Source organism: Eutrigla gurnardus (assembly GCF_963514095.1).
Source record: "Eutrigla gurnardus genome assembly, chromosome: 21".
NCBI classification, from domain to species: Eukaryota; Metazoa; Chordata; class Actinopteri; order Perciformes; family Triglidae; genus Eutrigla; species Eutrigla gurnardus.
The window spans coordinates 9,988,769-10,015,477 of NC_139932.1; the positions used below are offsets into that span (position 1 = coordinate 9,988,769).

The 26,709-nt window shown below is 43.3% G+C and overlaps 1 protein-coding gene across 1 annotated transcript in view; it reads right to left on the minus strand.

The window, feature by feature from the left end:
• Nucleotides 1-26,709, minus strand: part of snd1 (staphylococcal nuclease and tudor domain containing 1) — a 159,890-nt gene that overhangs the window by 44,377 nt on the left and 88,804 nt on the right. The window contains exon 17 of the mRNA XM_084038890.1: nt 17,653-17,841. Coding sequence (XP_083895016.1) covers nt 17,653-17,841 — 189 coding nt within the window. The remainder of the gene's footprint in view (nt 1-17,652; nt 17,842-26,709) is intronic.

Below are 26,709 nucleotides of genomic sequence, written 5' to 3' on the forward strand. Positions count from 1 at the left end.
AAACTATTTTTGCTGTAAATCCAATTCCTCCGGTACGTCATGTAGTAAAACAATCGGTGCTTAAATCTACCCCAAAATTGCTGCTCTCTACCTCTCAATTTATGTTCAATTTTAGTATTCAGAGTTTTTCCAAAATGATTATACAAAATGGATTCCTATAAATGACAACAAGCAATAAACAAATATATTTTCTTCACTTTTAAAGCAAAATAAAAGAAGAAAAAGAAGCTCATTAGAAATCTGTATTGGAGTCATGTTCATGATTGGGACACGTTTGTGCGCATAAAGGTGGACGACCCTGGATTTCCTGTTGCTCGATGGTGTAGTTTGTATTGACGAAGCCATTAGAGGCGGAAAATGATCAACAAGACGGACAATTGCTTCACTGAGGGGCAATGTGCCATATCACAGCTCACGCTACGCTGCCTCCTCTTAAAGTCATGGGAACTCTATTTAAAAAATGTTAAAGCGGGCATACAGTATAAGCATACACCTTATGTACTTTTCAACATATCACATTTATGACAATGTGTCACCACATTTATCATGCATGAGGGGCACAGAGCAGCTTATTGTCTGTCATCAATGATTGATATTTACTTCCACGCTGCCCTTGATAAACAGCAGAAAGCTTTATTGCTGATCAATGGTTACATTTTTAAATATAGGTAGTGCTGTGTGTGTTTACTAAATGTGATATTATGGGCGCTGTCATTGAGGAAAAACAAAAATCAACCTTTAGGATTAAAAAAAAGAAAAAAAAAGCAAAAGGTATATTCTCCATGTGGCCATTTCAGTCACTGTATATATAAAAAATTGGAAAATAACTTGACACCGCTTGACTGAGCAGGGTTTTTTCCTGCGATCCGTCATTGGCACAGGGATCACAATGCATGCGACACAACAGACATGTCATTATTGATCCTGATTGGACGGTGAGTTGAATGACACACGTCAGGGTGGCCCAATCACTCTGGTACAGTAAAGAGAAAAGACATTAACCCAATGCAGCCGCCTGACCCAAAGAGGCCCCGCCTCCAAGGTTAACAGGGGTTGTCGGTACATTAACCCTGATCGCTCATCCTGTCGAGGCAGGATAAGTACAAGTAGTAAGAGGGGTGGCCTTGGTAGTGGGAAGAAAAAACAATTTACAGGAAGGTGGAGTTTGCTTGTAGGCGCGCTTGTTTGTCATTCCTTCCCTGATGTCCTCATATTCAGACATAATGCATGGCAGCCTCGCATCATAAAGCACAGGCTGCGCTAAGCACATACAAGCGCGCTGTTTGTATGTGCAAAGAGGCACCGTCGTGGCCTTGGGAAGAATTGGTCCGGGTTGAGCTACGATGTGGTAGCGACATCGCTCCTGCCACAGTGGGCTAATACAGTACGACTGCTTATGGGCTGACAAGGCCACACGCATGGCCACGGTAACGTAAAATGTCAGCTGCACACAGGCCTATTTGACAGGCTATAAAGACTGAAATCACACAACACCAGTGCATCGTGTTTGATGAGGCAATTGGTCCAACACATCGAGCACACAAAGAGATCCAAAGACAATTATTTTGGATTTGGCTTTTTGTAAAATTCTGTGATACTGAAAAATAATTTGATGGATTTTTCACTTATGTTGTCAAGTGTGCCATGCTTTTAAAAACACATAAAACACTTTAAAGAGATACGGTGCCTCAGATCTAGGTTCAAGCTGAACCTGGACTGAATCTGCATTTCAGATCTTGGATACACTGTCCACCGCTGGAACTCAATCAATCCTAATCTGCTAAAATAGGAATATTAGGAAATAGGTGTCCACTTTCACAGCTGGAGCGAAACACAGGAGGGGAGACGGGGAAAGCAGTTGCAGGATGGAGGGATGAGTCTCTCGGATGTGGTTACTTAGCAGATAAATTATGCATTAAAACTGCACAGGTGGCGCGGGACAGGGTTTTTAGGTGAAGGGAGGGAGGCGAGCAGCTGGGGAATTCATAACAGGGAACGGGAGAGCGAAGGAAGGGGAGCGGGAGAAGGAGAGAGAAAGAGATACTGCCTAGCTTCATATCACAGCCAACAGATGTTCTCCCATCACAGAGTCGGCAGGCAGGCGGCGGGGCTACTCCACCCCGGCTTACACGGCTAATATGAACCCCCCATGTGCTGTTGCACATACACGGACATACCCACGACAGTTCAGGGCTTGGAGACGACCAGAGGCTATCTTGGTGTTAACTTGTTACACTTTATAAATTGGCACAAATTGATCCACTTAGACGTGTGTGTGTCAGGTTGAAGGGTGGACGCAGGTCTGTAAGCCCGTTGTCAATTACTATTAGCAACACATACATATATTAAGTTAATTTATAGAGCACCGCAGCGCGGCGGACGGAAACAAAAGGAAATAAAACAGACAACAGACAAAAAGAAATGCGCTAAGAAAAATAAAGAAATAAATAACATCTGACAGAGATTGGTGATATGTGCATGTGTTCTGAAGGGGGGGGGCATGGTGTTACCATGGAAACAGGAAATGTGCGTGCATTTGTAATGGAGGCGATACGTGCGCGCGAACCTACACCTGTGCCGCCGTCCCCATGGGTGCCACCCTACTCAGCCGGTTAGGAAATCCAGACGACCTAAGCATTGCTCACACATCACACGCACGAAACCACACGTCTTCGCTGGAGGCAGTCACTCCAGCATAGAGAGCCTTGTGTCAAGTGGGCCGTCTTCTTTTTCTTTCTTTTTTTTTTCTCTCTCTCCACATCGGAGCAGCGAGTGCGTCTATCCGCGGTCATTAAAAGATGATCGAGCCGAGCAAAGATGTCGTCAGAGCAAAAACAAAAGCAGCACAGGGGAATAAGCACGCAATTAAAGCTGGCCAGCTGCAAGTGTGAGGGCACATGATGCAGACACTCAATCTTGAAATGGCGTGGACAGAACGTCAGAAAAAAAAAAAGAAAAAAGAGACGAGACAAAATAGGGGGAGACAAAAATAATTAAGCTGTAGCCAAGGCAAACACTTTGTCTGATTATGTATCATGATAACCTTGATAAAAAATGTGATGCTGCTCGGAGGACTGATTTGTACAAACGTGCACTTACATCTTTTGCTTGATTTGTGTTTGACTACTACGTTTGCACTGATTTTTCATCTGTATGTGTGATGTTCCCCCCTCTCTGTCCTTGTCTTGCCCTACTCTGTGCCGATCCCACCGCAACAGCTATTCTTATGACCTTGACGGCAAATGGGTGAAGTTCCGTCTCGTTCTATAAATACGCCCACCTGGCTAAACAGCATGCGGGACAAAAGTAGGCTGACATTAACAATGAAAACACAGCATTTTACCCGACCCATAGTCCCTTCCACCCTCTGTTGTTCCCATCATCCTCCCTCTGTATGATATGTTCATCAACTCATGGGGGTTATTATTGATCACAGGAAAATTACAGAAGTAGTTAAAGAAAGACGAGCGGAGGAGAAAGAGGGGAAAAAGCGGATTATAAACTCAAGTGATTAAGAAATAGGACTACCTCAATGTTACAATGTATAAGTATGCAATTAAAAGGTAATTAATCAACTTTTTAATTAACCGGCTAGTCTGTCCCGGGTTGCCACCGTGTTGCCATGACGACTGGTTTTCCGGGGCTGGGTTATCTCTTCTCTTCCCTTTCTCCGTTGAGGACTCCTGATCATTTTCCTCTCTGATCACACCTTCCATTCCATTGTTCCTTCCCTCCCTGTGTGCTCTCCATTTAAGAAGCAGCAAAAATAATAGAGGTATGGAAAAGGAAGGAGCGATGGAGGGAGGGAAGAGCTTGTGGGGATTAAGGGAATAGGAAGAGATGCAGGATAGCAGAGAGTGACAGAGAGGTTAATATGGATCTGGCTATGGCGCGGAGCAGCGATGGAAAGCAGGAGGGAAGAGAGGGGAAATAGAAAGGGGGAGGGGGAGAGAGGAGTGAGGGGAGAAAAAGATGGGAATATCACATTAGAGGTAAAGCTCATTGAAGTCTCTGAAACGCTTGGCACATCTCACAAATTTGCAGAGCGGTTCAAAGGTCTGGTGCCGCTCTTGTGAAGAGCTGCTTTCTCAGTTTGAGGGAACAACTGGGCTAATCAGCATCCGTGTAGGTGGTACTAATGTTGGGACAGCCGTTCTATGCGCCGGAGAACAAATCTACACTAATGAAGTGACAAAGGCATGAAATCAACCCAGCTTTAACAGCCCTATAATTTAGATCACAGTGCACTAAAGGCATTTCTTGTTTGTTGGCAGTTGTCTCTATTTGCCAATTGACCCGATTAAATACGAAAGAGATGACGAGAAAAAATTCCCAAATTTCCTGTTGGGATTTATCAAACATTATTATGTTATATGACTCAACTGTCCAAGCATTAATTGTCTCAACCACGGCATACCCAAAAAACTGTGGAAGCATGCAAAATGCTTTGGCAAGACCCACACTGGCACAAAGATGAAGTAGCAGAAATAAGAAGGAATTAAGGGAAAGTAATGTGGGAAATGTGGGAAGAAGACAGAAACAAATGGAGAAAAAGAGGCTAAAAGAGACTGGTACAACAGTGGGAATTGGAAGCGCAGTGATGACGAGAGCCTGTTTATGTAACCGTCTCTCCCTGAGGCATGGGAAAGAGAGAGACAGAGAGAGAGAGGGGAAGAGAGAGACTCTGTAAAATGCACAGAAACACAAAACTAGCAGAGTGGTCCCATTCTCTAGATTTAGAGTGTTTTCTGCAGGCTAGCCAACCAGGAGACTGAACTCAGTAAAAGTGGACTGACCTGAATTACCAGCGGAACGTTTAAGAATTCATCAAGAATTCTCTCGAACCCGGATCCGCGCAAAATGTGTGTCATGTTGGTGACAAAGAGGCGACAGAGGAGGACAGGCACGGAGTTATTTCAGGTGGCTTGTCCGCCCCGTTAATAAACCCTTCCACCCTCTTGGTTTGACTGATGAGATGGATTAGGCCGGCCACACCTCCGACGGTCAGCCAAAGACAAACGCGGGGAATACAGAACGCATAAACAGCGACATACATATTCTCACAAACAATTTGTATAAATATTCAGCGCTGACTAATATTTAAACTGTGACAGCATAACTCACACACTTTTGTGAATACTCATAGCCATAAAGCAATCCTACATCTCCCTTCTTCCTTTAATTCATCCATCTATTCCTCTTTCCAAACGTCAACGTGCTATGGAGTTGACAGCCCATGACAAAGGGCCCATCTATTCTGTATTAAGAGCTAGCATTTTTCTCTTTTTTTTAAGCTTTAACAACGTCTTGAATGCCTTTCAGCAAACCAGCAATGGCAATTTGTAGTGGACTGGCATTTTATGACATAACTAGGGTCACAAGAACATATTTTATTTTGTTGGACAGTGTGACAATCACTGAGGCCTTGGTAGACACTAAAATATGAGCCCCACAGATAAAACTTGAGAGGACAGATATGACGCTCTGCAGTTGACGGAAAGGTGGCTCATATCATCTCCGTGCCAGTGGTGATGCACAAACAGTACAGGAAACCAGAAACACAAAAATGTAGGGGAACAAACTGGAGTGAGCCTGGAGTTGATCAGCAAGCAGAACCAAAATTCTCACATACTTGATCAACTTTTGCAAAAGTGCAAGTAAAGAGTATTTATCTAATATGAGACCATTATGATTATTATCATTGGTGCCCCCACAGGAGCAGAGAGACCATCTATTCACCGCCATCAATGTCTCAAAAATCAACTAAGATATTATTTAATGTTGTAGCTGGCTGCAATAAAGCCAATTTTATTACATTTTTATCCCGTCGGTGGATTAATTTACTGTTCAACAACAATGCATTTCATATAAACCACCTTACTCATAAATAAATGCAGTGAAGAAACTCCCTCTGAAATGCAGTGGAGTAGAAAGTAGCATCAGTTGTGTTTAAGTACAGTACTTGAGTAAGTGTATTTAATTAGGTTACACCACTGATTAATATCACGCTCCACCAAAAAATGGGTGCGACCAAAATCATGTCCAGTGTCTGCTCCATCAATCATCCATTGTAAGACAAATTAGCAGGAGCTTTTTTGTTTGGGCACTCTTGTTGAAAATTGCACTTTGGAGAGCAGCCTTTAGAAAGATCAGAGGACAGTAGAAGAAAAGGATTGTGTCGATGAATCAATGCACTTAGCATTCTCCTTACAGAGAGGAAACACGAGGGAGCATGCGAGGTTAGGGAGGAATCATAAATAAAATGCTTAATTCAGGCAGATTGGGAAAACGTAAAAAGGATGAAGAGACTAAGGGAGCCAGAAAGAAAGGGGGAAAAAAACAGGTTGAATTTAAAATGAGATGATCGGAAAAGAGAAAGATGGAGATGATGGGTGTGTAGGTACTGGAGCAAAAGCAAATTGAATGAGAGGAAGAAACAACGGAGGACAAAAGAAGAGGAAGAGAACAAAAAAAGTGAGCGAAAAGCAGAAGAATGAGAGAAAGTGGAGGAGCTGTCACAAGGCGAACAGAGGAAAATAATAAGCAAATGCATTTAGAAGCCGAATTGGCCGCTCAACCAAGACCGGTCTGCCAATCTGTGGACGAGTTGGAGTCTGTGAGCAGGTAATAAAGAGAACTGATGAGGCGTTAGCATCCACACTGGCTATAAGCTCATTCTCCCCATTCTGGCTCAGAGTAGACCGACCTAATCTGCCTCAACCTAGATGAGCCCAGAAGACTTTGTGTATATTGCTCTTGGAGTAAAAACAGTATAAAGAATAAAGCGTATTTAGCAAGGTCACACGTGTCGGAAGTAAGTAGCACAAGTCATAGTAGTTTTGGGGGCCAACGTGCTAGTGGGGCGCCAACAACAAGTTCTGAGCTTAACGCCTTGGGATTTATAAGATCAGGAATTCATAAAACAGGCAAGGTTTGAAGATCCCGACCCGAAGAAAGAGCATTTAAATGGTGCCCTCAAGAAACAAATATTTAGCATTTCATTAGGCTGCAGTGAAAAGTGAGCAAAGCAGGGAGGAGGGGGGGAGCAAGGGAGGGGTATTTCACTGCCGACCCATATTAAACGGAGTTAAGTGTGGCTCCAAGCAGGGGCCCTAAAAAATGTCAAAGTGTTTGTAAATGACTATAACTTGCATGCGTCTTATTTTTAGGTCAAACGTGCAAAATCCATGCCGTTTTTTTCTTTCCTCGCCTGATTAAACGAGGCCGATTAGAGGGGACACCTGAAGCCGGGGCGAAAAATGTGCGGACTTGATGTTTTCACAGCATCTGCCCGATGACTCCAAAAATAGATAAATGTCAGTTATCTGTGGGGGGAAAATGTCATCAGTGCTCGCGCCCATAATGGATGCTCACATGAATGGTGTGGCGAATACATCACGGCACGGTTGTCTGTACAAACCGCTGCAAAATGACAGGAATGTCACCAACACAAGCTCATTCAGTTCTCAACATAGAAACTCTTTAAAACTTGAGCAGTATTTAAAGACAATGTTACTTTTTAAGAAAAGGGTGACCAGTAAAATTAAAAAAGGTTATTCCAAAGGATTTCTTTTAAAGATAACTAGGTTCAGATAAATATGAAAAGCATTTAAGTGAACACCCATAATACTGAATCAATTAACGGTCGTTGCACAAAGTAATAACCTTTGCAGCTCCTGACTAATCAAAGCACTGCAGTCTGAGGTCAAATACTGTACGCCTGTTTGAAGATTCAAGGCTCACTGTCTGTATTCCATGCACTCATTCTAGTTGAGGTAGGAAGCAGTCAGCCACAACCAGTCCTCAGCAAACCAAGTGGAAAAGTGTCTCCTTACAGTGTCCCAGGAGGGACCAACCAGAGGGAAAAAAAAAGGGAGAGCAAATAATTCGCTAGCCCAACTTTAGTCAGTGCACGTCCTTCACACTGGCATTCATCAGCAGAGATGGAGGAGAATGTGGGGCATTGGAGGGAGAGGGGGAGGGAGAGAGAGAGAGAGAGAGAGAGAGAGAGAGAGAGAGAGAGAGAGAGAGAGAGAGAGAGAGAGAGAGAGAGAGAGAGAGAGAGAGAGAGGGAGAAAAAGAAAAAGAGGGAAGCCCTAAGATAGGAGTGAAAGGCAGGCGGGCAGACCTCTGGGTTTGTGTTTTCTATTGCGGGTGGCAGAGTTGAGCATGTGTTAATCAGCCATAATGCAACTCACTATGCCATATCACATTATGCTCTCTGCCAGCGTTTCACCTCCTTTCACTTTTTTTTTTACCCTCTCCTCCTGTGGCCTCAGTCCTTCCTTCAGTGAATGGGTGGGGGGGGCAGGGGGGGGACTGCCTGAGTTTTTCTGCACTGATGAACCAGAGGCAGCCGCCAACCTGCCCCTGAGGACCTCTGCTAAGAGCCCGCAAGAATCCCGTGCATGACTGGAGAAGGGAAAGCACAACGCCAAGGACATGCAGACAAATGCATGTGTGCACATGCACGGGATCATTTACATAACAATGAACATGCACACGGGTGCAAGTTCTGGAAGGGAATGCACAAACAAAACGATGAAACGCGGACGGTAAGGAGCATATGCGCACTGCTGCGACGACAAAAGCAGCACAAGTACACACACACACACCCACACACACACACGGGCGAAACGTTGCAAAGTCAAAAAGGCCCACTTCCTGTTTATATGCTTCATCAAGTAGAATATTTCATCTGAGAGTGTGTGTTCCTCAGGATTGTCCTGATGTCCTTGAGGCGGGATGCATTTTTCAGATGACATTTTCAAAGTCAGCGTGTAATCCTGCAACTCATGTAAATGTATAATTTAGCATGCCGAGCGTAAGACTGCTGAGACAGACCCGCTTCATTGAGTGTGTCATACAGTTTTTAGCTTCTCGCTCATCAAAAACGAGTGTGTATGTCAGTTTGCAGGTGACTGCCGTGTGCACGAATGCACGGACTGTGTGTGTCGGGGGAGAACGCAGCGGATAAAGATGGGAAGAACGTTTGCATGTGTATTCACAAGACTGCGAGTGGAGCTGACAGACTGCTGAATTTGCAACTTGGAACCGGGGGGAAAAAAAGAGGATGAAGACAGAGAGAGAGAGGGGGAGAGGGAGAGAGAGAGAGAGAGAGGGGGAGAGAGAGAGAGGGGGAGAGACTGGGGGTTGGGGTGTAAATAACACACACATCACTGGGTACACTGATCTCTTTCTCTGTCTTTCTGTCTCTCTGCCTCAGGGCACTGAGGGTCCAGCTTGCAGTCTAAAGGGGGGTTGGGGGGGGCGCGGGGTCACCAGAGAGTGTGTGCATGTGTACGTCCGTCTGCACATGCTCAAAGTGTGTTTGAATAAGCAGGGGAGAGACAGTAAGAGTATGGTGTGTGTGTGTGTGTGTGTGTGTGTCTCCCTCCATCTGCAGTCGTGTGTGTGCGTGCGGATGTGTACACAGCGCACTGAGAATCATATTATGCAATCTTTTAGCCATATGAAAGAGCCTCCGTCAGCTCTTTGCTTTTGTGTGGTAGGTGGTTCATTTTGTGTGTGCAGTGTCGAGAAGAAAGATGAAGGCTGGAGTAAACTCACACACACAAACAAGCTTACAAACATTATGGCGTAGTAAACAGAAAGAAAATGGTATGCAGTTAAACACAAATATAAAAATACATACATACATGAAATAAAATACACACATTGTGCACGTGTGAATGTGAAGACAAAAATCCATGTGCACACACGCATACAGACTGAACCCTGGGAAAGTGTGATACATATATATATATATATATTATATATATATAAATACAAACAGGGCGTACTGTTGCCTTCATCTTTTCCAAAGATGTGAGGTCTCACACGGGTCACCTCCCCCTTTGTGGCCACCCTGCAGGCAGTGATGTCCCCTTGCTGCGATCCCACTGTCCTTTCACACTTGCCAACGAACCCCTGCAACCTTCCTCGTGCTTGTGTATCGACACGCCGGCAAAGGGGTAAACGTTCCCTCAATGAGTGTGTCGAGGATTTCCCGCATGGGATAGGGTCCTCTGACAACTGATCGGATTGTTCAGCCACCTTGCAGGGTGCTGCTTTGCACGATGAAGCACTTTTTCGTACGATTTTTAAATTCGCTGGATTGTAACTAAACTTTGATTAAATACTTCCAATATGATTATATTTAGCAAAGGGCTAGCTAATCATATGGCACATATAGAGATGAAAAAAAACTTGAAATATTACTCTGCACTTTATTAAACCAACACAAAGATTCTGTGTATTAGCGAGTAGGGGGAAAGTGGGAATCAGTTGAGCTATATACAATAAATAACAGTTATTTTGTGATGGGCTGTTAGTTAGCTTGTGCTGCAGTGGCATTGGTCTATATTGTGCTGTCGTTCCTAATGTTGTTTTCGAGAGGATTAACATAATAAATGCCATAATCACCATCATTAGTAGTGGTACTCCGCTTAATTTAATATATGTATATATGTGTGTGTATATATATATATATATAGACAAACAGACAGAGAGAAAGAGAGAAATGTGGAAGGCTACGCAGCAGAGATGGGGAGAGAGAGAGAGAGAGAGAGAGAGAATATAATACACATGCACACACACCCACACAAGCACAAATACATTTCCTATAGGTGTTTAGATGATGTATTGTGACTTTTGGCACAGTTTAGCCAGTCGTCAATGAAAGGGCAGAAAAATGCAAATCACCAGAAACAACACTTTCCTCGGCCCTCCATCTTTGGCTGAGTTAAGTGATGCCACATTTCCCCCCCAGTCTTCTTCTGGTATTTCAAAGGCCCACTGCACGTAGCTGACACTTAAATACAGCAGCTTCACTAACAAGTAAGGAAACCATGTCATTGTAGAAACTACCACATACTCACAAAGAATGAAATATGTATTCATTTATATAACTTAAGACTGTTGTAACTTCTGATCGACAGACATTTTAACATGCGTAGAAGATGTATTATTCAGCCCTGTCATTTAGAGGTACATAACATAAGTGTTGTGACACTGGGTACTTTGAATCAGCACTTTTAAACCCAACACCTGCATTATGCATAAGTCTGCAGGATGCAGGCAACGTGTTTACTGAAAGTCTTCAGCTTGCATTTGAGGCCCCTTCACTGGAGGAAAAACATTGGCGGACAAAACGAGGCGAGACAAATCTGTAAACTTTGTTGGCAGAACTTCATCAAATTAAGATAAGGGAGTCTGCTGGACCTGGAACTATATGAGCAGGCAAAGTGCCTCTCTTTTTTTATCCTCACAAGGGACTGAAACCGTTCCACAAAGGAATAAAGGGAATACAAACACACTGTGAATGCTGAGGATTTAACCAAACCTGCAAAGATAGAGTCCATTGCATTAAGTTAAGCACGGCTTTTATCACATTATCCAATTCCAACCTGTAGGGAACAGTGTATTGCTCACAATTAAGCAAATTACATTCTCCATTTTTAGGTAGAATGCCTTATCAAAGAAACCACTCTCTCATTACCGGACACATTTTCAAGGGAAGTGGCTTTCATCTGCCTATAGGCCATATCATCTCAATTTTCAAAAGTAACTTTTCTCCTCATCCCTTTCAAACGCAGCTGGGCCATTTGATTTAAATCCTGATGTGAGGAATGGTTTCCATCATTCACATTTCCTGGCAAGCGGACCAGACAGGTATCTCGTCCGGTCATTAATATCACTTTTAGTCGTGGACGCTGTTGCGGTCTCAACTGGCAGCCTCCATTTGTTAAATCACAACAATGTCGTCTTGTGAGAGCAGGGAGGTACGACCGGAAGCGTAATACAGGTGCAATCATCCGGTTTGCCTTGTAATGCCATTAAGGCTCAATTCTTCACAAGGCCCTAATGCAATTTGTGAGAGCAAAGTAATAACTGTAATGATTTCATGTTCGCCGAAAAACCTCTCTGCAGAGCGACAACGGCCAGGGACTCGCACCAAAATGGCTGAAGTTGAGAAAAGATCATTTGCAGAAGCAGCAGTGGGATTTGGCTAAAAGATCTAAATTGGAGAAACCATGGGTAGAGTCAGGGAAAGAGTCAAATTTACTATATTTCACTTGAAACCTCCATAGATGAGTTGCTTTAGTAATAACCCCGTAATATTTTTTTTCTATGATATTGACTGGTGACTGCCACAGGTTATTTCACTATGAGAGGCCAAGAAAAAAAAAAAAAGGGGGAAGAGAAAAAGATTGCAACCCTGAAAGCGTTTCAATGGCTTCGGGGCTTAGGAAAGCACTGAGCATGGTATTAATAGAAAAGTGACTGTCATCCATGGAAATCAAACAAGGCTGCTTGTATATAACTCGAGGTAGACTATTTACAGAAGCCTGGGAATCGGCATGGCACATGTGTAACAGCCTTTCATGGCACAAATCATGCGTTTCTAGGTAAAACATACAACGCCACGGAGATTTACATGGGAATGCGATTGCCGGAACAAGACAGAATGCTTATCAGTGCTAATCCTTGAGTGAAACCAGACCACTCAAGGTAAACTTCCTGCTGCCTGAATTCAGAGACTCAAGCCTATTAGCTTTGTTGAAAGCCCAATTATCTTGATTCATCCACAGCATGTTCCTGTTTAGCCAGGTGTGTGATGTGCTGACTGGTGAGAAGACGCCGCTTCGATGGGAGGACGGGGAGATATTGCTTTTTTTGCGCAGTCTCACTCACAGCCAAACGTGAGATGTTTGGCTTACAAGGCGAGCTGCTTGACCCTTGAGAGAGGAACCCAGAGGCAATTGAAGTGAATTAATGGGACAAACATCGCAATTTTGGATGTAATTAGACTTGCTTATGATGCTAGTCGGCCAATCGCAGCAAATCCGAGTGCTGCAATTTGTTTTGGAGCACGCGAATGATTGGTGTGCGCCATGTGTCGATGTGTATACTTGTAAACAGGCCCTCGGGTGAAATGACAGTCTTGTCGGCTGGACGTGCAACTCTGGATTCCACCCAAAAAAAAAAGAGGGAGAAAGCTGAAACAAGATTATGTACTCCAATCAGGCGCCGCCAAGGACACGTCACAGGGCTCAATGTCAAAACGGTGCCGCTTCAAGTGCTTTGATGAGTGTCGTTGACGGGACGGTGAAGTGTAAGGCACAGCGGCCCCAGCTCCTCCTGGGTTTATGCTTTCAAGGGATTTTTTTTCCCTCTTGAAAAGGGTACAAGCGATACAGCTGCCGAACTCTCTGACCACAGTCCAAGCCAATGAAGGAACCGTATAAAAAAAAAAACTGTAAAGCATCGGAGGGGAAAAAGGGCATGACACGGGGCATCAGAGAGGAGATTAATCCGGTTAATAAGAAGCCATTCAAATGTGATTAATTGAAGGAGGAGTGGGGGTTGAGGGGATGGGGAGCATATGTGAAAACACTGAAGAGGTAAAAAAAAACCCTCAAGGATAGTGGCGGGCAGTGATGTACGCGAGTGACATGAAATATCTTTAACGTTGATTTGTCATAGCCTCTTTCTTTCTCTTATCCACTCTTTTCCACCTTCCTCGCTCCCACTCCGAAACCCATCAGAGTGTTAATCTCCTTCAAGGTTGGGTTATTGCAGCAAAAACACCGGGCACAACAGAAAGCACACTCTGGTTATTATTGAGGCCTGATTGTTGACTCACCTCTACATAATTGGGCCACTCCAATTACTAGCATGTTTCCTCCTTCTGCCTGTTAGCGGCCGTTCAGCTGATGTTCTTTCAAGTAGTCGCATGCCAAAAACACATGCGTGCATTCACTGTTGGAGGACGGTTTGAAGCACTTTCCCCTCCCATGACGACCTCCTCATTCTATTGAATTTAATTTTTTTGTTTCGGAATTTAAAAAAATTAAATAAAGTCCCTTGACAACCAAATATTGACTGTTCCCCACTTAAATGAAAGCTACAGCCAATGTCCCTACAGTGGAAAACCGTGCTCCTAATCCAATTTGAGCCAAACTGCTGCTATCTTGTCAAATTTTCTTTCACTCAGCTGTGGCGTGGGAAAACTGGAACATCACATAAATCGCTGCAATGAGTCCTCTCATATTACAAAGACAAATGCAGTGGGGTTTTTTTTGCAACAATTCTTGTTTACAGAGATGCCTGGTAAGCAAGTATTTGTTTGTCTACCCCTAGGAGCATCGATACACAAGAATGCTTTGCAAATTCAGGCAAGAGATTTAAGAAGGGGCCATGAGCATTGCTTGGCAACAAGCTACTCATTGTTAAAACAACTTGAAATAAGTTAATACAGCGTCTGACAGGTTCCGTCTTGTTGCTGAATCGTGTAAATGTTAGCGCTGAAAGCATGACAATAGGTCCTGACAGGGCGACAATAGCTTCGCCATAAATAAATGCAACGGGGAACAGAATTGGGAATGCGTCCAGGCCTACAACTTGAGTCTTCTGCATGTGTTTGCTATAAGGACTGTTAGAAAAATATTGTACAAAGAGATGCTGATGCGCAAGATCCTAATCTGCTGAGCTCCAGAAAAGTCTCTTCTCCAAACCCTTTGGAATGCTTCATTTAGAACACAATCACTTTGTCCCATTGGTCTCATTGTAGCAAAAAAACTCATATTCACATAAGTCACTCGAACTAAGCAGTTTTGGTTCAGGATGCTACAGCAGAAAAGCCTCAATCCCCCCCTCGTTGTCCCGGGTCCCTGCTGGACCAACGACGCAAAGTTTTCTTTAATGAGCGAGTGTACACACACCCTCCGAGTCCACTTCATTAAGACAACCTTGTTTTCTTTTGGGGACGCCTGACACAGCACTACCACCGCTGTCTTCCATATCCACAGCCGTAGGGCCAATAAAGAGAGGGCAACGGGAAAAGAGGAAGATGGGGAGGGAGGTGGGAGGAGATGCAATCTGCCCTACCTTGCCTCAGCAGCCTACACACAGACAAAGACCAGGCATGACTTCAAAAGAGAAAGACAGGGGGGAAAAATTGCCAAGCTCTCAGCTTTTCTCGAGCTGGTCTCTACGGGTTAATTAGAACACCGAGTCCCACCTCATCTGCCTTCAAGTTGCATACTATGCATTCACACATACAACCAACTTCCCTGTGCTCCATTAACACAACACACTCTCCCCTGCTGCACACAAACAAAATCAGGCTGTGGTTGATCGGTGCACCGGTGCCTGTGGCAAACAGACATCAAACACGATCACTGTCTGTCTGGTCGGCCCGACCCCCGTTCTGTCGTCTTTCCTCTCGGCCCTGTCCACACTCGGGTTGGCTCAAGTCAAAACCTTGTGGTGAAAGTCAATCTGTCTCGACGTAAAAGGGGGTCGGAAGTGAAATTGGCATTAGGTGTCAGGAATGGGCCGTCTTGCTGCAGTGAGTTTAAACATGGCATTGTCGGTGTGCTCACATTGCCGGCGAGAGTTTATTCCTTTTTCTTTTGGAAATCCAAACACACTACACTTTCAACTGCTGCAAGATCTTTAGCTCTCTTTCACCATTTTGAGAAGAGGAAGACAGAGATGGGGAGCATCTTTGAGAAAAAGGAGGAAGGTCAGGAGCAAGAAAAGCAAGTATGAAGATGGATTTTTGTGGCACATATCGATTCTGAGCATTTAAAACGGTTTCAATGCTCATTTTCACGCTATTGATACCGATACAAGCTGGGATTTCTCACGCTCTCGTCTCCGACATCCTGTTGACACGCCGCTGCAGTGCCCACAAAGCCCCGCCTCCTCTCACTCACTCACAGTGCTGTCTTTCCACCACTCTTCTGATTCACTCGGATGAAATATAATGATTTGCGGGTCATCGTTGTCATGTTATAGCCTTTGGTTTCCCATTAATTACCAGCCTAGGTAGGGTCGTAACAGTTTCATAAAGAGCAAAAAATATGTGAACACCTTGCTGCAGCCGGCTCTAGGTCGGCTTGGAGGGCCCTGGGGTGAAGGTGGCTCACAGTACTTGGTGCTTGGGACTGTGAACGGGGGGCAGACTGGAGACAAGGGTTCTGCAGTGATGTCGGCAACCCCCCCCGACCCAGTCTTGGCATCCTGCTTGCCATGCGTTGAGGGTGTGACTTTTTTCCCATGTCATTACAATTAACACTACATAACCAATGTGTTTATGATTACATTTTTAACTTGAGCACAATTTTGTTTTCAAGAGCACAAAGTTCTTCATAGAAATGTACAAATGTTTCTTCCCTGGGAGCACGTAGACTAGCCCTGTTATAGTTATCTTTCAATAAAATAAAAAATAAATGTTATGCCCTCAGTGTTATGACAATTTTTCCATCTGGTATTGAAGTGGGATGGAATATCAATAGTCTTCAAGGTAACGCATCCAGTATCATAACACTAGTAGGAACACACCGACTATGAACATGACAGACTCAGGGAAGGAAAATAAGAACACAGCCCCTGCTTGGCTGCTGCAATACATCACGATTATGGGGAGGAAGGCAATTGTGTCTCCTTAAGGACCCAAATAGGTATAAGTGAGTGGAAGAGAGAGAACGGAAGAGAAGGGGAGAGGGTAAAATAAATGTCGCAGAGATAGAGAAAGAGGACAAGGATGACAGCTGGCCAGGCACTTCATGCATCTGGCAGGGGTGAATTGTGGCGCCATAATGAAAATGCAGGGCAAGATCAGGATCAGTGTGAGAGACGCCTCAATCCATCAACGGACTCCCATTGAGGAGAGGAAGCTTCAATGATAACGGAAAAATATGTAGCTATTCTTAACCCCAGATGGAGCATTTCCACAGTATTGTAGCTCCAACTAAAGGTATTATTGCCTGTATGATATTAATGCACAACTTTATTTTTCTATTAAATCCGGCTCTCCTATGTAGACACGCGTTCTGGTATAAATGTTTAAATAAAAAGCTCAGTTTTGCATTTATGGAAGCCAAAGGTCACGGCACCACCTGTCCTAATTGGCATCCACGCTGATAAGGGGGATGGGCTTCGTCTTTGACAAGGGCATTATGTGGTAATAGTGAAAAAGTTTTTAGGGAAGCGTTGGTTGTTGCCAAAAGGAAGCAGCTTGTGTTTGTCTTATTGGAACAAACAGCTTTTTTGTTTTGTTGTCCCTCTTTAGTTCAGATCTTCATTCCTGTGTGCTGCAGCTTTACCTCCGCTATTAAACTGCTAAACTAATGTGGGGGGACTCAATTGAGTCTTTCTATAAAGTGCCTGAGAAACATGACATTGTCGATTCTTAACTTACTCTAAAATCTACCCTTTTAAAATACTGCTGCCATTACCATACCTTGCACGGATATCATTTTGATGAAAATGCATGCGTTTGAAGGAGTGAGCACACGACTGGATAAACGAAAGTTGGAGAGTTTGTAAATTGATGTTTTAAGATAGTTTTGCCGCTGTTAAACCTGACCCCCATTAACTTCAATTAAGCAAGAATTTACTCTTCAGATTCTACGTTCACCTCGGAGGCATGAGAGGCAAACGTGTCCAAGAATTTAAAGTAATAAGCTGTGACTAATTCATATTAAAATAGTCATTTTAAAGGAGAAGTACTTGGTTAATGGACACCAGTATACAAATCCAGGTAATTCTTTTAGTCCATGGAAGCTTTATGAGGACAGTTTTATGGAATATGGGAGTTGAACGAATGTATATTACTTGCAGCACGTAAATGAGTCCTACCTTCTCTTTCCTCTCTCGGCATCCTTCCTCTGCTGAGTTCAAGGTTTTGTAGTAGGCGCTGCGCTCGGCTGTGAAGTGGACCTTGGACAGAGCGTTTTCTACCAGCGCGACAGAGATATTCACACCCTCGATGTGCAGCCAGCCAATGAAGTTTCCGGCTTTGTCCATGCTCTCCACTTCAACCTCCACCTGGAAGAGAAGAACAGGGGTCCAAGATTAGAATTAAGATTCAATTCCAATAATGAAGTGAAGGCGGTGGGGGGGTGACGTGCGAGGAGATACCACTGTTTTAAATAGACACATCAATGGAGGCCTGTGAGCTCTGTATTGATTTGGAAGCGCACACACAGATTCTGTTCCATTCCTCTGTTGGGAATCAACAAGGGAAGCAGTGGGATCTGGTCCTGATCAGCGTGGCACACATTTGTTCAACACAAACACCCAGCAGTGACCTCTCATTCTACTGCCATTCTGTCCTTGACATTTTCAATTAAGCACTACTGTGTTTTTTCTTTAACAGAAGTCAACTTCTGTGTCAATTTGCGAACACTAAAACTCTTAACTGCAGAAATCCCAGGGCCTGCACAAACAGTATGAGTGGCTTTAAATTAGTGTTGCGTGTGCACTTCAACCTTAATTAACACTCCAAATATTGCCATACCACTTTTTTTTTTGCGCGATGTAAATCATTTGTAATTAGTGACAGCAAAGTTGCTATTCCCTTACGTTAACAAATGAGGGCAGTGAAATAGCTAACCTTGCTGACAAAGGAGGAAAGATTTACCCAACATTTCCCACGATGGACTACAACCAAATTCTGCCTATTCAGGCTAATTATCTATTCATTACATTTTGTTTCATAAGTGATGGACGACCGGCGAAAGAAGAGGGGGGGAAAAAAAGAAGGAAAATCAATCGATTTTTTTCTTCCCCTACTCTAAAGCCTCAGTCAGCGAGAAAGTGAGAGGGCAGGTGTGCTGAAGAGATAGGGAGAAGTCAAGCGATTAAGACTTGGGCTGCTTAGCCCTTCAGCCACGAGGGAAATCTGAGGGGAATTAAGTTTGTAAACTGCTCTGCCTTGTTCTCAACTAAAGTAAAACGCTTTTATTAATGAATGCATAATCTGCTCTATTACTGAGCTGAAAACTGACAACCTCGGCATATAGCAGCGACATTCCTCCACTTTCTGGATCCACTTGCCATTTGGATCCATCTATCGGCAGTGTGGAAAATGACTAAAAGGTGGAGGATGTTTCAACAGTGGCACTCAAATATTAAAAAATATGTCTGCTATGTAGAAAAGTAGTTCTATTAAATAATAACCTTAATAACCATAATTGTACTCGTCTCCAACATATAAAAAGCTACTTAAAGACTCTGACCATGATGCAATCCAAGTTCACTCACACCTCATCTGCCACCATTTAATCTGCTTTCTCTTACTCTTCTTCTATCTTACATACTCACCCCGTTTTATCTCTCTTTGTCTCTAAGTGCAGAAGCAGTTACATAACTAGGCTATTAGAGCAGCGCTGGTTCTCTGAGCTCCCAAATGTCAAAGGGGTCGAGTGCTGGAAAAAAGGGCTAGAATGGCTAGAACCTACTTAACTGTCGCTAAGGCTGCAAGTCCAAAAACAGAAAATAAAGCAACACTGACAACGAAACACGACAATCACTTCAGCTGGGAAGAAAATACCAATTTGGAGGGGAACTGGAAAGCTCCGCTTCTGGACTTAAATAAGGTGTTATACAATTTGATGTAAAAATGAGCAGAACAAAGTCTGCACACTTAAAGCCCCTGACAAAATATATTATCACTGCGGAAAAACAAAAACGATTATTTCAGCCTCAGGACTTCTGACCTCTGATCAGCTTCTGCTAAGCAGGTGAGGTCGAAGAATCATTTATCACCTGAATTAGTTTAATCATAATTCTTAGAGGAAATTACACATAATGTCTCGTTTGCTTTCTTATTGCTGATAATTTACAATCCTATCCTCCAAATCATTCCCCTCAGTTTGGGTGCTAAAAGCCACCTTAAGGTCAAGGAGACATTCACTCTCTCAACGCCCCCTATTCCTGCACACCCATACATTCGACTGAGGAAAATAGAATCCTCCTGTAACAATGAGATAAACGTGATGGATGTCACAACCATGTGGAGAAATCACACAGTGGGACACCTCCGATCAATCACGCTTTATGGGGTCAGATGTAAACATCCAGAGATGACAAGAGAGAGGTAAATATATGCTGAGGGGTGGGAAATGTATACGTTTAAATGACTGGCAACACAGCCACGTTTCAACCATATTAACACAAATTAGTTAAGTTTACCGCAGACCACTTAAAAATGCTAAACTTTAATTACTCCATATAATAAACCCTATAGAAACAAACCTGTTTCAGACCATGGTAAAGACAGCCAGACTCTCACTTAACCAATTAGTCATTCAATACATAATGAATCACAAACGTCACATTTATCTTCACGGGACGACCGATGACCCACAATAAAGTCAAAAATATATGTTGATTCTAAACCTTGCTTGACCAAGATCTCCAAAGTATCATTAAATAAAAAGAAACTGGCATCTCACAGAGCGGCGATGATGCTAATAGAAAGGTCAAATGTGAAATAAAGAAGGATAAATTAATACATAAAAAGAGAATGTGGCAGAATAAGATCAACTTGGAGGCTTTAAATTCTTGGCAGGAATGCAGAGCGTCTGTATATTCAGTAAGCAATCATTGAACTCTATCTGTCTTGATGATTAAGCTTGATGTATATATAAATAAAGAATGCATTTTAAAGATCCGTCAAATTGACATCAAACTCAAGGAAATGACCAAAATATTTTTATTATAAAAACAATACTTATTTAAGGATTATTGCAACCCTACAACATAACTTTCTACTTCCCTACTTTGCATGAAGAAAAAGAACTCGGGAGCAAAAACTGTATTTTACAAATAAACACATGGAATCTGAGTTTCTCCTCACTTTAAAAGTAAATAGCTTTGGTCACAATGTGGAGAGGACAGGGGAGGCAGAGTGGAAACTGTTTTGAGTAGAGTCCAGATGGTTCCCAGCGGAGGCTTCCTTCGAGCCAAAATGGCTCCCGCTGGAACACAAATGGGCTCTGGTAATCTTATAAACGCTGGTATTGTGTCGACACAGTGGACAGAATAGAGAAAAAGGCAAAATACGCATACACACAAAGTCATGCACGTGTGTGTGTGTGTGCGCGTGCGCAAGCACATACACATGTGCAGTCTTTCTCAAGTACAAAAGACAAAGCCATTTGGTACCATTGAAGTGAAACCTGGCCCGAGGGCACGTTTTAAAACTGCAGCAGATTTAATTCACTTAGCTGTTTGAAAGTGAACATAAAAAAAAAAAGGAAAAATCAAAAAAACGAATGCGGTAGGTGACACATCATGTCGGAGCCAAACCCTGCACTAAAAGAAAATGAAAAAACACAGTGGGCCGGTAATTTAAAAATTGGCAAACAATGGGATTTTCTTTTATCACCACATCCAAACAAACACAAATTTTGAATTCCCAGAGGGGAAGAAAGCTAATAGATAAATGGCCAAAAGGTTACAGAGAGCAGAGTGTGTCCACTTGCATGCCCAGGTCCAACCTGGCACGCAGGTTAGGAGCTCAATTCAAGTATTGCTTTACGCATACATTACGTGTTACGAGTTCTTTCATCGGGAAAAAGGAGCCGGCTATATACATAATGCAAGAAACCGAGGAGATTAATCTGTCAGTCAGCGCTTTCAATCATTGCTGACGGTAACTCTGCCTCTATTTAAAACGGAGTTTTACGGCATATTCCAATTACTGAGATCACAGTTATCACCATAGTGATTTAAGTTCGCATGAGTCAAATTACCAGTTCTGGTCGTAAAACTTTAAAGGCAGAGACAGCCGCAAATATAGCGTTTGTTCCAAACGTTCTCCTGTCTGCTGGCACGTGTGCGAGTGAGGAAAAGTGTGTGTGTGTGTGTGTGTGTACTTGCTTGTCAAAGACGGCTCCTGCAATGTGCAGATGCAAGCAGCGAACACCAGGAAAAACAGACTGGCAGGTGGAGACGTTTTGGCATGTCTTCATTCATTCTCATTAAGCGACATGGAGGCGGCTGCTTTTATGGCTACTCTACTCCGCCACTTAACTTGGCTCTCGGATCTTTGTGTGTCTGTCTGTATCAAATCAAATCAAACCGAAAAATATCAATAGTTTTTAAGTAGCGAGTCAAATTATGCAGGGGATAATATTTAGGCGGGCGTGTTTGTGCCTGCTGGAGTGTATTTGAGTGTTAAAGGATTAAGTGTTCATCGCTTTAATGAATCTGGGTGCGCGTGCGTGCGAACGCATCGAACGGCAGCTCACACTACAGATATGACGAGCAAAGGGGAACCCAGAGCACCAGCATCTGTTTTATTTTTCCTCTCCGGCTGCATCTTACTACCTGATCATCTAGCTCGCCGCCATGACTCAGAGAACACGACAGACAGACGGATAGACGGACTGAAAGAAAGTCAGACACAGAAAAATCAAAAGGAAAAGAACGAACGACTCCATTCGCACCCACCTAGAGCCCTTTGCTCATCCAGCAGAATAAGCCATTCATCAAACTGAGCCTTGGAGAAGATTGGAGGAGTGATGTGGAGGTGTGTCGTGGGTGTGTGTGCGCTCCTTTGTGTGCTGGGGCAAAGAGATCAAACCTCCTCGAAGCAATGAGTGATCCTAAGCCGAGATTGGAGGAGCAAATTGGGGAGAAGGGGGGGAAGAAGGGGAGACCAATCAGATAATGTCTATACTTTAATTCATATGCCTAGCCTTCCCTTTTCGGTTAAGAAAAGAAAAAATCAGTGCCTCTGGACACTTAATTCAGAGTCATGAATGTCGCATGGAAGGGACAGTTTGTCCTTTTCATGGGCACATGTGGATTTAAGTAGAAAAGCTGAGCACTGACAGGTCAGCCTCACTGCTCTGAGAGCAGTCTTGCGTGAAAACTCCATTTGGGGGTATGAACGGCATCATCCAACAAAAGTCCATCATCTCTCAATATTACCCCTCAAGCTGGCTTATATGGATCTTTTTTTCCTTCTAAGTGGACACACAGTTCCTTTTAATGATACATTTGAACCCCAAAGCAAGACATACATCCACAACTCAGATTTCAACCCAAAATCAATATCTGGTGAAGGTGTTCCTGTCGGCCCCGGCAATAAATAATCAAAAGCTAAATTGCAAACTGATTTAATCTGTCCAGGAAGACAGAAGAGCGGGGAGCAAAATAAATAAACTGTCAACTACTACAAAGTAATAAATATTCTATTAGCGTAACAGAGTTGCTACAAGCCGTGACAGCGATGTGAAAGGGAACTCGCTCGGCTCCACAGTGATCCTGTAATATGTGCATGTTTACGTGCTGATAGGTATGTAATTGTTTGCTTGCCACGGAGCGGGAATAACACCTCAGTCGTGCTGTCACAGTTTTTTAAGGCCACAGATGCCGTGGACAGGGCTAACCAGAAAGGGGGAAAAAAAATTAGGTAACATCCTAATGTGTGTATCGGGTTATCTTTGCTCACAAAGATATTAAAAATGACAAGACGCCGAACGTAAATGTTGTAACACCCCGGAGCTGTTTACAAGAAGTGCTGTCATCTGGTCGAAAAACACACCGGGTGTCACCTTCTAAAAGTCTTCCAGCAGCCCCATTATCAATAGTGCATGTCCATTACGGAGGTCCATAAACCGCTGTTAATGGAACATAGTAGCACAGCAGAGTCAGGAAACGGGGGCGCGCGTTGAATATCTCAAAATAAACAATAGCTCTTAGATAACGGAGATAGACTTTTCCAAGGTGTAGCTACCCTAACGCCTTTTTATCGGAGAACTCAAACAAAAGACCGCTCTTAAGTGTGGCACTTGTTAAGGACATATCTCACTCCTTCACGCCAGAAACAGACGGGTATAAAACGGATAAATGCGTTAGCATGTCAATGTAGTCAAAACGAGAGAGGAAATGGCTAGTCGGTTCCAGCAGAAATCTATAAATATAGATCCCTTAAAAAAAAAAATGGGGGAAAGAGAAAGGGAGAAGGAGAGAGAACAGTATAAATTAATAAATTAAACAAACTGCTATTGATCCCTTAATGGCATAGATCAGGCAGGGATGTAAATAGTGTGTTAATGGGGCCTGTAATTTAAAAAAAAAAATCTTCACATGCGGAGAACAGTAGTGAAGAGAGGTGGGCCGTGAAACGGAGGAATCGTAAAGCCCCCCGCTAGAAAAAAGGGCCAGAGAGGGTAAAAGAGGTCACCAACTATCGAACTGTGGTAAAAACCTGGGTGAGACTGGTCCCGTTTGTTATTGACGTCAGCGAAAAAATGATTGACCTTCTTTTCCATTTTTCCAACACATGAGAAAAGGAAATCTGATTTAAGAGACATTTTCAGCGTAGCGTGTGCTATTACACTTGACGCCGGGTGATGACAAAAGAAGGAAAAGACAATAGTAGGTGACAAGTACAGTCACAGGCAAAAACATCGTCTCAAGCAGATACAAATGGAACAGTCCACTGGCATTTTCATATTTGGTAACCTTTATCACAATGTCCACATGGAACTTATTCTAAAACTCTGGAGGAAATAATACAATATCAGCAGCAAGAAGCCTGTGGGACTTTTTAGAATGAAAAAAGGTCGGATGAGGTGAAACCTCCCTGTCGGCTGTCCTAAGCCGGTAGGATGCCTGTGTGTGCGGGTTATTGACCGTCCTCTCTTTGGCAAGCTAGCAGTACAGCTAAGCTCTTGGCCAAGAGCCAAACCTCTGGCACCATTTCCAAACTAGGTTGGTTCATTAACTATCGGACCACAGAGTCAGGTCAGACAGCTTTTTGTCAGATGTTGATCAAGTTTAGCCTATGGGGGGGGGATGCAAAATATGCTGGGAAAAAACATTCAGCATTATTTGTGTCTCTCAACATCCTGAAAGTGAATGACAGATGAAAAATAAAAGGAGTAAAACTTAAAAGGTATGTCTGAGTCTCTGGTACAAATAAAACATTTCAGGATTTTAACCGTTTTGGCTACTTTTAGCGAAGGTGGTGTTGGTATCAATAGAATAATGGCATGTACACGGGACAGGATGGTGTTTGCGAGCGTGCCTATGGCTCTCAGGGTGATCAATGTGACTCAGGGGCTGCCATGCATCATTGTCAGTTGTGGGTAGTTGTCTGTCGGTGGCAGGGTGGAGAAAAGTCAAACTGCTTCTCTAATGGCCAGGGCCATTAATGGTCAGGCAAACAAGCATGATCCCCACCATTAAACCCGTCTGATGGCCATTAATGAGATTTTCTTTTCATCAATAGATAATTGACGTTTGCCCTGCCTCACTGTTCTGACAGATCAGGTGAATAAAAGGGAAGTCGTGTTGAGGGTTAAGAGAAAGACAGAGAAGCGGGCAAAAGCCAGCTGAATGAGTCAGATATACTGACAGTATTTGCTGGTGGTAGACACAATGATCCACCATTGTTATTGCTAGTCTTTGAATCCATTTTATAGCCTGGCATTACTTGCTTTGCAAGCTGAGATCAAACCATGTCCACTCCAGGGATCACAGGGATATGGAGAAAGTGGTGAAAGAAATGCCAACAGCAGAAATTGATAAAAGATATAGCTCTTTTTGTTTTGTTTCCCAATTCACCAAGCAGGAGCGGCGGTCTAATTCGAAGCAATCTCAGTGGTCACTGCAATCGCCGGGGCCCATCATCCGCCTGTCTTACCTCAGAAAACGAGAAAAGTCTAAATAATTCAAGGTATAATTATTAGAGTGAGGGAAAAGTAACGGAGAAAGAGTTTGGAGTAGAGCAGTCTGTCAAAAGAGTGCTTTGAAAGACTTATGAAGCCTTCACAGAAAAGCAGTCTGAGAGAAATAGAGGTCAATGGTCAGTCGATTAGAGCTGTTGTCCTTTGCAAATGACCTACAGTAGACTTCCAAACTAAAGCAATAAATTATGGAGAGATCGCCTGCTTGGGGGTTCAGGACTGCGCTAGGCATTTTAAGTGGCATATTGTCCAAACAAACCCATGCCTTTGCTTATGACATACCATCTAAAACAACCTAATGACTTTGCATCATTTTATCATCCGGTGGCCGCTCGTTCGGTGAGGTACGGAGAGTGGGAGAACTATCCATTAAAGTCAATGAGCTAGTGAATTTAACCATTATCCTCGAAGATAACAGCTTGGAATGTATTTTCAGCATTGATCAGACACAGTTGTAGCTCAATAAAAAGTACACACGAACAAGGTCATGTGGAATGGCTTAAAAAAAAGGAAATGGACTCATGTCGGGGAACCTGCAGGGCCTTTGTGGTGCTCACTGACCTTCGCGATCTTACTTCCCCCCTCAAAGCCGCGACACTCACAACAATTAGACACCACGGGGGTTTTGAAAAGTACCAACACAATGAAAGGGTCAGCGGCGTTGAGTAATGCAAGACCTCTGGCGAGGTAATGACCGACTACATTCAACATCAGTCTCTCACCATGTGCCTTACTGGATCAATAGTGTTGGGAGGAAGCATGATCCTTACTATGGCCTCCCATTTGAGCCCATTACCTGGATCCTACTTGCCCAAAAGAAAAAAAAAAAGAAGTAACAACTGCTTGATTCAGCAAAGCTAATCATGCTAAAGGTGTAGTTAAATTAGTTTATAGATCCTTGGGTACCCAGGTGAAAGAACAGCTCAGCCCTCACATTCACTACGGGAGGAAGCCGAGCAAGAGCAAGCCTTAACAGCCTGGTTATTAAAATCAATAACAGCAATAACTACAATCCATCTAATTTTTAAGAGAGGGGCGACATGGCATACGGGTCGATGAATATTGAGCTACATTTGTAATATTACTAATATCATATAATTCCCCTTAACTGGGCGGTGTGAGGGTGCAGGTGGGAAAACCCGAATTGAACTGGGGTGTAAGTTATTGAACGACTGTTAAAAAACAAATGTCAAATAGCTCTGTGAAA